The sequence below is a fragment of the Poecilia latipinna genome, unplaced genomic scaffold (genome assembly GCF_001443285.1).
Source record: "Poecilia latipinna isolate Pla-1442-1.1 unplaced genomic scaffold, P_latipinna-1.0 Scaffold1079, whole genome shotgun sequence".
Lineage (NCBI taxonomy): Eukaryota > Metazoa > Chordata > Actinopteri > Cyprinodontiformes > Poeciliidae > Poecilia > Poecilia latipinna.
This window is the reverse complement of record NW_015113695.1, coordinates 47,059-59,713: the sequence shown is the minus strand read 5'-3', so window position 1 is coordinate 59,713 and position 12,655 is coordinate 47,059. Positions and strand designations below refer to the sequence as shown.

Sequence of the window (12,655 nt, the reverse complement as noted above, 5' to 3'; positions counted from 1 at the left end):
TGATGTGTAGAGTGGTAAGAGTGATTTACAGTTAAAACTAGAATCACATGACTGATGTCAACTTTTCTAGGAAACTGTGATGTGTTTTTCCGCAGGACAATGCTAATACAGCTAGCTGAAAAAAATGTATGGTGTCCCAATGAGTCAGAAGGGCGCCTCGCTGGAGGGGGCGCCAAAACGATGTTGGAATAACTATTTCTAAATGTGATTTTCTGTATTTAACATCAGTTTGCTTTGAAAACTCGGGAGAGTTTTATAAAACAGTCAGAGAACTCTGACTGAAACGAGACTCAGTTGGTAAAGACAATTATCCATGCTCTCTGCAGCATTAACACGATCCAAATTAGATTTTTTTTAAAAATCAATCTTATAGTTTTTAATGGTTTACACTAATTTCTGTGTTTTGCTCATGATTTGAATAATAATACAACGTGGGAAAACAAAGGGTGTGAATACTTTACACACGGGTTCTGGTTGATTTGGAGATTTTGTTTTATGTTAAACTTTATTTATTTATTTGAACAGAAACGAAAAATGTTCGCGGTGTGGTTTGACGGTTCCGCCTGTTTCCGGTCAGTCCATGTCTGGGTGTGTTGATGTCAGCAGTTTAGGAAGTTTGGGGTCCCGCTGTGTGTGTACGTGAGTGTGTGTGAGTGTGCGTGTGTGTGTTTGGGGGGGTCCTGCCCCTCCGGGCTGCGCCGGTACCGTAAAAAAGGCGCATGTGTGTTTGCGACTGTGTTGCCAGTTGCGCCGCATCCAGACGCGCTGCCCGCCGCTGGCTGATACCCGCCCCCTCCTCTCCTCCTCTTCCTCCTCATCCTCATCATCATCATCATCCTCCTTGTCCTCTCCGCGTCGCCCCTCATCTTGGTGCTGTTGTGCGCAAAAATCTCCCGCGCCGGACGGAGGGGACGCAGGAGGAGCCGCCGCCGGAGCGGACATGGATGTTTAACCAGCACGCTGATCTCCGCAACAACAACACGCTGTTTGCAGATTTTTCTTTAGATTTATTTTGGGGTTTTTCTTTTTAGGATGTTGCTTTTGCCCTAGGAAGGGAGAGGATCTGCTCGATGTTTCTCTTCAGTTAATCACGGAACCAAGATGAGGATTTCTCCCTGTGGTTGGATGGTGTGGATGTTCTCGGGCTTCGCGATGGGAGCTTTCCCCAGCAGCGTTCAGATCGGTGAGTGCGGCTCGCTTGCGTGGACGTCCCGCATGCGGCTGCGGCTGCGGCGGCGCTCGGGTTGCTCCTCCAGGATGCAGTCAGGAGGGTTAATGCGCTTTGTATCTGCGGGCTCAGGCTGCCACTGCAGTAGATCACAGCGGTAAACTGTGAGTCTCTCTCTCTGTGTGTGTGAGTCCCACTGGTCTCCCTCCAGTTTAACCACTTTGCAGCTCCTGCTGGGAGCAGAGAGGTGACAGCTTTATGGTTTCCATTAGAGAGGGAAGGGCAGCGAGTGACCTCCAGCTGTTGATCACCTCTAGAATCAGAAACAAACCTTGAATCCTCCGAGAGGAAAAACCACAGAGAGACTGGAGGGAAACGACGAGCCGCAACAACCAGAGCGACCCACTGGAGGGGAGAGGAGAGGTCAAAGTTCAGGGTTTGTTGCAGAGCGTCACCTCTACGGCTGCAGCTTTATGTAACCAGTGCGCGCGCGAGTCTGTGTGTGCGTGTGTGTGTGCGTCCAGATATTTGCTTAAACCAACAATCAGAGCTTATTACCATTAATTTAACCAAACCGCTGCCAGATAACGCAGCTTATGCAACCTCCGGTCGGCCCAGGCTGACCTGCGCCCCCAACACACGCACAACACGCACCACACGCACTCCGCTTCACATTTTACCTGGAGGTCCAGCAGCCTCCGACATCATGACTCTGTGGATTTGGAACAGAAATTAATATTTCTATCAAGAAAAAATGTGAAACATTAACACATTCTGTAAATTAAACATTTAGAAAATATGACATATTGGAACAAAATCTGGATTATTGGGTAAAATCTGGATTATTAGTTGGTTGTTTGAGGTCGTCTCTTCAGGTTCCAGGTCTGTCAAACGGCCCACAGCATCACAGGTACTCCACCTTGCAAGGAGCCTCTTCATAACCAAAGGAGGCCACTTTATTAGGCACACACCCCTTCACATGCTCGTTAGCGCAGATATCGGCTCGGCCAATCAAATGGCAGCAGCTCAGTTCGTTGGTTCATGCTGACGTGTCGAAGACGAATCAGAACCAGGAAGAACCTCTCCAATGGAAACCATAACTCCCAGCAGAACCAGCGCTTCTGCCAGAAAGAACCCACACCCCATCAGGTTCAGAGAGAAAGGTCTGCAGATGAGCAGGTTTCCGCTCCGGTTTTTCTGCGCTTTGCTTCGGACAGAAGATCTTGACCATCAGGTGTTGAGAATCGCTAATGGTCAGTAAGTAACACTCAGCTGTGAAGCTAACCGGAAATGTGCTGCAAACAACCAACCTGCACCTCGAAGACCTTAAATATTGCTCTGACTTTAACTGCCGACACGGACTGAACGGCTTCGGTCACTTCATCCGCTGCCACCATTACTAAGCTGTATCTACCTTTAGCTAAATTACCTAGCGACGCCGAGCCACCATGATGGATGCCGGAAGTGAGGGATGGAAGTGGCTACCATTATTTTCCCAATTTTTTTTTTTTGCCAGTTTATTCATGGCTACTACTTCTTTGAGTTAAGCTAACTTGACTAGCTAGCTGCAGTAGCTAGCTAGCTTAGAAACCAACCCAACGTTTCTCCCTTCTGACATCTTTTTTTGGTTTGATCAAATCACTGACTTTGCGCAGAAAACGGCGTTTCCCCTTACATCAAAACAGATTTAATACTGTACAAAGTCTAGATGCTAACCAGTTTTTTCGTACATAAATGGTGGTGGGGTATTTGGCCTGCATTAATGGTAATTAATGATTATGCGTTCCTTTTCCATAATGCTGTATATGATTAATTGTATCTTACTAATCATGCTTATGAATTAAGTTAACATTAATCTTCTTACTTTCAAAAAAAAAAAAAAAAAACGTTTACAGCAAATCCATGAATATACATCAGTGTGTCATCTTTCTTCGTCAAAAGGCTTATGATTAAATCAAATTTGGTTTACATCCTTGCCTGTTTGTGCAGCTCAGCGGACTGTTACCATTTTCACTGTGAAATCAGCTAAATAAAAGTGACATGAGGCGACTGGCTGTACGTTTTTCACTAGTTTTACAGGAGTTAACACTTGTTTAACTCCTGTAAAACTAACTTGTTTTAAGGTCTGTCACGGCAGACTGGGTCGCTTTCTGAAGAGCCTGATGCTCAGAAAGTTGTCATCGTTCACGTCATTCCTCGTTCTGTACACCGATGAAAACCAAATTAAAATTCAACCAAAAAAATTAATTAAATTGGAATAGGAATTAAAATTGAGCTCAATGGGAGAAATCCCAGAAAGACTTTGAAGGGAGATGAGAATCAAGTGGAATAGTGCAGGAAGGCAACACCTGGAAAGTTTCTTTTACAAATAAACAATCTGATTCCTTTAAATCTTACATTTAATTTTAAACAACTTAAATTCTTTTAATGTATCTTGAGTCGAGCTAGCTTGTCTACCTAACGAATCAAATGTAAAACTATTCTACGGGATTAACTATTGGACGTACTGACATAATATTTTTAATATCTTGAAGGAGCAACATAAATAAAGGTTTACTTTCATTTTCAGTAAACAAATCTAATCATTTTGATGACGGTGATAGTCTGTGTTAAATTCCCTTAGTTTGGTTATGCTTTGGGCCGGTTCGGATCAGGGGCAAACGTTTTATTTACATTATTGTTTATGTCTTTTACATTTTTTATGATTTTATTTTTCTAGTAACGGTTTCTTGGTTGCTGCTTGTCTTCTTGGGTTCTGGACCACAGCATGATGCTGCCACCACCACATTTTTCTGGGTTCCTCCTAACTTCTGAAGACAACTACTAGTTCCTCTTGGTTTTACCTAGGCGGATCAGAGTGAAGTGCTCTAAACTTCACACAAATGCACACCGCACTTTTAAGATTTACTAGAGGGTTTCATTTTCTCCCATTTCTAATGAAACACAGAAGACGACAGGAGTCGTCTGTGCGCTCAGGTGAAATCTGAACCGAGCGTAAAGACGAGTAAATTATTCTGAGCTTTACCTTCTTCAAAGAGGTCAGCCATGAAAGAACGGTCTGACATTTAGCTTTAAATGACATTTACACTGTCCCGTCCGCGCAAATGTTGCCTTAAGTCTTAATTTAAAATATGAAACAAACCACTTCTAACACCTGTGACATTTGCACAACCACGAGCGGCTTAGTGTAGGTCTCCGTATGAAGATCGAAGCGGACGAGGCTGATCTGCAGCGCCAGGCTGATGTAGCGCTCAGCTAAGAAACAGAAACACTCGGAGGATCCAGCAGGATGCTGCAGGAACGGCATCACCTCATCCAGCCGAGCAACAAACAGGCAGGGATGCAGAAATGGGCGTGCAGGAAGTATTAGACTCACACTGGGGGGGGGGAAAAAACTTAATTATGAGGATAAAGTAAAAATAAAATGACAATAAAATCATAACAATGTGAGGATAAAGTTGTAATATGATTAAAAAAAAATAGTACGATCAAATCGTCTTAATAAATCAAGATTAAAGTTGGGATAATAAAAAAAAAATCTTGTTATAATAGAATAGTCATACGACAAAAGAGTCAAATTAGTCGTAGAATAGTCTAAATAATATGAGAAATACATAACACAAGAACAAACAGTTATTACACAAGAAGAAAGTCATACAAAAAAGTTTAAATAATACGAGAATAAAGTCATAATACGAGATAAAAACCACAGAAATACAAGAAAAAAGTCATAAAAATACGAGATTAAAGCCATAATAATAAGATAAAAAACTTGCAATAATACGACAAAACTGTCACAATACCAGAATGAAGTTGTACACCAAAATTCAAAATAATAAGAGAAAAATATAATTTCAGAAATTGTTGTAATGATACAAGAATAAAGTTATACGACAAAAGGTGAAACAATCAGAGAATAAAGTCATAAAAACAGAAAATAAAAATAGTAATAATACAAGAAAAACATCTTAATATAAGAATAAAGCCGTACGACAAAAAAGTTGAAATAACACTAGAAGAATATCACGATAATACAAGAAAAAGTCATTACACCAGACAAAAATCGCACTAATACGAGAGAAAGTTTCACAACAATGAAGTCATAATAAAGGGAGATTTGTCCCAATCATTTCTACACGTCTCTCCTGCCGCCATTCGCCTTCCCAGCAGTTTAAAAGCCAGTCAGTTTTCTCCCCTCTGTGGCAGATCTTGTTCTCTCGTTGCTTCCAGTCCATTTTTCCTGCGTTTCTGTGTTTTCATTTGTAATTTCCATCATGAAGCTGCTGTTTTTCCAACATCTTCCGTTGCTGGTTTTGATTTTTAATCTGAATTTATCAGACTTTGGGGACGAGGCGTTGATTCTTAACTGCTTGTTTTACTGCTGTGTTTGTAATTTACTTTTTATGAAAACAAATTTTAAAAAATTAAAAATGACGCAAAGCGTTTTACATGAAAATTGGCTTAAATTATTACAGGAGTCCTTAAATCTCCTCCTCCATTCAAATGAGGCAGAAGAAGATGATTTTTGTTTCCACAGTTTAGTTGTTTTTTGTTTTTACAGTTTGGTTGATTTGTGTTCCTACGGTGTAGTTTTTTATTTTATTTTCTTTTCTTTCAGTTTTTACACTTTGTGTCGTTTCTTTGCTGCTGTTTCCTGGTTGAATGGCTCCGTAAACGTTGGTTTGAATGTTCTCTGTCCCGTCTGCAGGTGGTCTGTTCATCAGAAACACGGATCAGGAGTACACGGCCTTCCGCCTGGCCATCTTCCTGCACAACACGAGCCCCAACGCATCGGAAGCCCCGTTCAACCTGGTGCCTCATGTGGACAACATCGAAACGGCCAACAGCTTCGCCGTCACCAACGCCTGTGAGTCTCCTACTGATTCCATGCACACAGTAGAAATAACGGGCTGAGAAATGACCGTAACTCTGCTGGTCTTAGCTTCTTTGCTCTGCGTTGTGAATTTAAGTGAGCGTGTAATTAATGAGGCGGTTAAAACATTAAACTTTGTTCTGTTTTGGTTCGAAAAGCTACAGTAAAAAGAAGAGGATTATGTTTTGTTAGAAACAGTTGTGGATTCTCCTGTGGAGTGGTAGCTCTGTTCTACATCCCCATCTTTGTTATTGATAGAATTAATTTCTTTCATTGTAAACACAGGAGGCTGAGATTCTGCTTCTTCTGACCTTATTTCTCTCTGTCGTTCACATTCAGTCGATGCTGTCTGAGGTTTGAGTTGGTCAGTTTAAGATTAATGACATGAAAAAAGGAACTTGTGACCTTCCATTGAATCTTTTTGTACTTTTGTGCAGCGAGCAACTGATTTGGAAAAGTTATTAGCATGCTAATTACTCTTCTGATGTCACAGACCTGCATGATGGACTTTAACTGAAAATAACTTTTCTCGTGGCTTTAATTCAGAGTTTGGCTTGAGTTATTTAAAGCCAGATTAGCCTAAATATGTTGTAATTTCCCTATTAACCTAAATCCTGATGCTTTTTGATACAGAAAAACTTGTATATCTTTATTGTCTTTGTAATATAATATCTCATAAAAAGTGCCATTGTAATACATGGGATATGTTGAAGAAACGTGATCAGTCAGTTTATGATCTGTTGTTTACTATCTTAGCAGGAGCTAACACCATTAGCAGGAGCCAACACCATTAGCAGGAGATAACGCCAATAACTAGAGTTAATATGAAATCAAAACAGTTTGGCCGATAATAAATGGTTGCTTAAAGTGACAATGAAGCATCTCTTTCACAGTGTGTTGATCTCCATGCTAACCATCAATAGCTTGAGTTGGAAAGTGGAACTCTGCTTTAATGACCGACTCTCTCTTCCTCTCTCTTCCTCTACCTTCTATTTCAATGTGCTCTGCTTCAAATGTAAAGGACGGATCATAACTCATTGCGCAAAGATTACTCTTCTTTCCGGACGCAGCGTGCGTCATCCACCCAGAATGCATTGCATTGTAAACAAAATGGCGACGTTTGTGTGACGATATTTTGGTTAAATTCATAAAAACTTAAGAATCAGCTGTCCACTGTTGAATGCTGGATGCTGGTTTCCTGTTGAAAACCAGGATCAGTCGGACTGGATGTAACTGACCAGGTCTGAAGAGACTTGCTTTGAATTTTCTTTTAGCTGCTGATGGCTGAATAAATAAACAGAAGAAAAAAAACTGGGTGATTTTTTTTTTTTTTTCCTCACAGTTTTACTGACACTGACGGATTTCTGCTGATTCTGTTTGTGCATTTAGCATTTCAGGAACATCGCGGTGTGTTTGGTTAAACGACCATCTGCTTCTGGAAGTCGCAGCCATAAAGTAAAGAGTAAAATGGATAATTACATTACCGGTGTCCTCCACCTCCCCCAAACAGATTTAGGTCTCTGTGCTTCCATCAGCTGAGTACTGATGACGTGGCGTCAACAGCTGAGCCATGGTTGCCGACAGCGACAGGAAGATGGTCCCACACTGCGCCTGGGTGTCCTAACCGCAGCAGGCGGGGATGGTCTCCCTGGAGGAGCATCGTCGTCCCTCTTTCACCCTGCTCACTCTGTCAGCGGCTGCAGGACCATAAAACTCCTCAGCCTGATGTTCCCACTATCTGCTGTTTTAAAAAAATCAATGGCTAAATTAAGCAGAGAATGAAGTGGCTTCATGTAGGTGCATGGCAGGCAGCAGGCAGCTGGGTTTACCTCGGACAGGCAGAACGGGCCGTCTGGCAGTTGTAACTCGGCTCATCCAGATGGTGATGAACCGGGAGGAAGGATCTCCAGTAGCAGACAGAGATGAAAACCTCTGAAGAAGACACTAAGCACAACTTCATTCTAGCTGGATTCTAGCGTTTGTCTTGGTTGTATTACCCAGAATGCTCTGCTTTGTAGAAGGATTTTCAGTCAACATCACTTTGTGTCACCAACTGCTGCACTGTACATGTCTCTTGGATAAAGAAAGCAGGATTATATTATTCCAACTATTTAAACTATTTACAATTATGCAAATAAAATGACTTACAAAGTTGCAAGGTTTTATTTTCAGTACAGCCTCCCATTCAGTATTTTGTACTTTTGATTTCTGATAACTTCATTTACCGCCTGCCTTGATGGCTGCAGCTGTATGTTCATTTTTTATGTGAAATTCATGGGAGTTTTTCTGTAAGGATGACCAAGCACCGTAAGAAAACCACCATGTGTTTTTATTTTGGCCGGCCGGAGAAACTGAACCAGAAGGAAATTCCCTGCAGTCAAAATGACTGCTTGGTTTTTCCTGTCATTTATTCACTTAACACGTTTGGGTCATGAGGACATATCTTATTCACTAATGTTTGTTTGGTAGCATAAATAATTTTATCACACTATAGCTAATGTTAAAACAGGAGTGGGTAACCATGGCAACCGGGCCAGTTTAAAGGCAGGTTGGTTCTCTCTGCAGTCAGATTGTACAAAACCTGGCCATTTTAAACATCTAATCCCTTTATGCTTCCTGCTGTTGGAGAGGTGTCAGTCGAAAACATTCGGACTGAACCAGAGTTCACTTCAACCGAACCGAGACCACGGTTTGTAGGTGATTAGCATTCAGACCTCACCTCTCGAGGCAAACAGACTGGAGTCGGATTAAAGTGAACTGGACTGGACTAGTGTGAATGGACCCCGACCTCCTCTGGATTTCATTCTCATATCAGTTTGTTTCCAACCATTTCATGTGTTCTCGTGTAACTTTCTTCCAAACACCTGAACATTTGAGATTTTTGCACGTTTTGAGATCCTCCTGTTGGGAGTTTTCCAGTCTTCCACGCTCAGATCCTGAAATGATCCGGTGAAAACGCTTTCCCTCCACAGAACGTTACGCTGGCTTTTCCACTTCCCACTTTAATGGCTCCACATCCACTGAAAGTTGGTCTGCAGCTCATTGATTGGCCGAGCCAAATCAGAGCAGAATTACATGAGCCAATCAATGGCTGTGATAGCTCAGGGTCAGCCGGGAGTCTGAGATCGAACCCACACGGCTTGTTTTCACCCCCAGCCCTCCGTGTTACATTTCACTGCATTTCTGCTCCTCGGCTGCTGCTCGGCTCAGCCATCAGAGCCTCAGAAGATCTGGATGTGATCAGGGCGGTAGAGGGCAGGCAGTGGGTTAGGGCGGGGGAGGTGGTGGGGTGAGGGGCGGCTGCTGTCAGGGGGGATGATGGAGATAATTGGTGGGAGGAGGAAGAGGACAAGCTAGATGATCTCCGTGTCGCTGATAATCTTCCTGTGGACACAGACACAAATGATTTCACACGTGTTTGATTTATAACTCGGTCCACTCTGAGGTCGCTACGCCTCTAAAGCAACCATTAATAAACACAAACCCTTTCATCTGCATCAGTCTTTATTTTATTAAGGAGTTTCGCGCTGTTTATCGCTGCAAAGTCAGTAAACAGGAAGGAAAGATGTTGCCTTTCAAAATAAAAGAAGCACATTCAGAACACAACCTCTGAGGAATCTGGATGGATGGATGCATGGATGGATGGACGTTGGTTGTTTGGTTGTTCTGTTGGTTTGTTGGTTGGTTGAGCTGACTGAGCAGCCTGGCTGCCTCATGGTGCAACAGAGAAATGATCAGTGACTCTCTGTAAGGCGGCCGGTTTGGGCGGCTCTCAGAGAGAGTCGAGTGTTTTTAACGTAAATGATGTGAACGGCTGGAGGAAAGGAGACTTTGAGTCATAGCGATCATTCATTACAAGCCTCAGACATGCAGACATTCTAACAGGAAGATGGCCAACATGGCCGCCATCCTAACAGGAAGCTGACCAACATGGCCACTCCTCAGAGAGCACGTTGCCTTCGTCTCATGTGCCCAGGTTGAGGCCTGATGATTGCCTGGCAGGAAGGGGTTAAGGCGTCCCTCCTCCGCGCTGCCTTGGCCTCCATTCAATTGGTGACATCTTAATGTGCGTTGAGTCATTCATATTCAGCGTGGCGCTCTGACTCACTCCACATCCAGACAGCAGGCAGCCACCTCTGCTCCTGCGACGAGCGCTGCGCGGTTTCACGTGAACGCTTCCTCTCTCCGTCTCCTTGGCCTGATGTCAGCCCTGCTGGGCTTGATTACTTATCTTTGTTCTGCTGTTGCTGGCCTTTAAATGGCTGCAGCTTACGTCCCGTTCGTCTGGAGATGCCTCCGCTTGGAAGGAAACGCTGAGGCCTTTCGTCACTGGCTGCCTCTGTGTGAAACGTTGGGATCTGGAGAAAAGGAGAGGTCTGCTAATGAGAGATTAATGCAGTGAAGCAGCAGAGAAGCAGGAATAATGAGCAGATGAAAGGAAAACCTTGCAGAAAGACAAACATGTCTTCACAGAGGAAGTTAGGACTTCACTGTCTGTCTGATCAAAACGAGCCAAACCTGTTTGCTCCAATTCAATACTTTGTTATTGGAATTGTAGTGCTGAGGTACAAACCAATGTGTTGGGGTCAATACGCTACAAAAATACAAAATCCTACCAAGTATTTTTGTTTAGTTTCTAGTGCAAATGTCTTGGTTCACTAGAAATGAGAAAAACTCATTTCTTCGAAACGTACAACTTTTCAGCAAGAAACAAGAGCTTGTTTTACATCAATAATTCCTTAACATTGATGAAAAAAGTTCTTGTTCACACAAGTACTTTTCATCTGTCTTGAGGAATTATTGACATAAAGCAACCCCCTGTATTTTGTAGAAGTTTAAAGGAAAACATGTTTACATGTTTTGATCTTTCAGGATTTGTTCACTTCATCAATAGTTTGTTAATTTACTGACTAGAAGCTGAAGAACCTGGAAACCATCTGCTCTACACCAAACAACGTGAATGCACAGATTTCATTTTAGATAGAAGCCGTTAGCATTCTGGCATTGCCACCAAAAATAATCAAGATTAACTGTGTTGATTAAACCCGACATCATTTACTTTCACGCTGCGGCCGTACGTTTGGTGCCGCCTTTATCTCTGCTTCTCTAGTCAATGTGTGCATCTCTGCTTTCCGTCTGTTCCCTTCATTGTTCCTCCACCTTCTGGTCTCAGGTGCTTCCGGACGGGTGTGTTTATGCGCAGAAACTGTTCAAGCTATGATCGTTCAGATGATTGATTTATTCTGTTATTACAGCCTGGAGGGAAGATTTGAAGAAACGGCTAACAGAGTGAAGATCCCTCTGTGAAATCTTCCCTCGTAGAAGCGTTCAGACTGCAGAATAATTTAGCATCTTTTAAATCAATCAGTGTTTATTTATTGACAGCTTTAACACAACGGCAACACAAAGTGCTTCACATAATATGATAAAAACCGGAGGCCATGAAAAACAAACAAGCAGCTGAACTAGGAGTAGCTGTTGTCAGAGAAGGAGGAGCACTGAGAGGAAAGCATGAAGCTAAGACCTCGGTTTGTATCACAGGATCACTTTAATATTGTCAGCTTCATTTTCCTAGCAGCAGGGGGGAAACTTAAGACAAACATAGAGACAGTCATGATACTATCAAATGTCAGTGTAAATATTAAAATAAAACAGATAAACTAAAGTGATGAACACAATGCCTGCTTACATTTGAAGCTTATCTGAATAATATCCTGACAAATACATTTTTATCTGTTGAGCTCAAATTCACTAAGCAGTGGGTGATTTGGAGAGCAGAGAATGTCTTAAAAATGTTTAGCACCAATAATTTGTTTCATCATGTTTTTGTCTTGTACTGATTGGCTGCCAAACCAGTTGATAAAAGCAAAAGTGTCATAGAATTAGAGAAAATCATCAACTTTTCACAGTCAAAGCATATTTAATTTGCAGTGGGAGTGCAGTCTTTGATTAGCTTTTTTCTTCACCTTATAATTTTCACTGAATGTTCTAATTAATTAATGAAACCACAGCTGTTTGTGATTATTCCAGACCGCCTCTAAAAACACCTACAACAACCTATTTTAATGGTTCAACTGCAAATATTCCGTAATATTCATTAGTAAATACAATGGAAAACGTCTTAAGGCTACTAGGCAAGCTAACAGCTCTTCGCACTTTCGCGGTTCAGCCAATTAGCAGCGAGAACAATGAATGGCGCTCCTGGATTGGCTCTTTTGCAAACGGTAACGTATGACGTCATGTATTGTACAGCCGGGTGCTCTGTGGCCGTCGCGCGAAGCGGCTTTCCGCTTCATTGATCGTACGCTAGAGAACCGCGGTGGTCAGAAAATGTTCGATTCAAGGCCGCAACACGGATTGGCTCTCATCACTTTTTAGCGATAAGGACGTTTACAGATGTTTCTGCTTCTGATAGCATTGCGCCTACCTGTCCATTCAATAAACAAGAATATTACCGAAAAGTCCACTTACTTCAGAGACTTTTTCACTAAGTGATGTATTGTTTACATCCGGAAATTTCGCGCATGCGCACAAGGTAGGAAGCATGGGCGTAGGTTTGGGTAGGGACGGTAGGGACATGTCCCGACCAATATTCACGGGATATGAAAAAGTCC

The 12,655-nt window shown here is 42.4% G+C and overlaps 1 protein-coding gene and 1 long non-coding RNA gene across 3 annotated transcripts in view; one reads left to right on the top strand and one right to left on the bottom strand.

Annotated features, from left to right (window-relative positions):
• Positions 1–726: 726 nt before the first annotated feature.
• Positions 727–12,655, top strand: part of LOC106959438 (glutamate receptor 4-like) — a 58,979-nt gene continuing 47,050 nt past the window's right edge. Inside the window, exons 1-2 of one of the 2 annotated variants that reach the window (XM_015052006.1) lie at positions 727–1,183; positions 5,877–6,035. In XM_015052006.1, coding sequence (XP_014907492.1) covers positions 1,102–1,183; positions 5,877–6,035 — 241 coding nt within the window. In that variant the 5' untranslated portion in view covers positions 727–1,101. Of the gene's footprint in view, positions 1,184–2,199; positions 2,422–5,876; positions 6,036–12,655 lie in introns of those variants that run through there. The other variant, XM_015052005.1, reaches the window with a different exon arrangement.
• Positions 1,191–2,103, bottom strand: LOC106959439 (uncharacterized). Its single transcript, XR_001427350.1, has 3 exons — positions 1,849–2,103; positions 1,500–1,573; positions 1,191–1,401 (listed from the first exon to the last, which is right to left on the bottom strand). It is a non-coding gene; the product is annotated as an uncharacterized LOC106959439 (long non-coding RNA).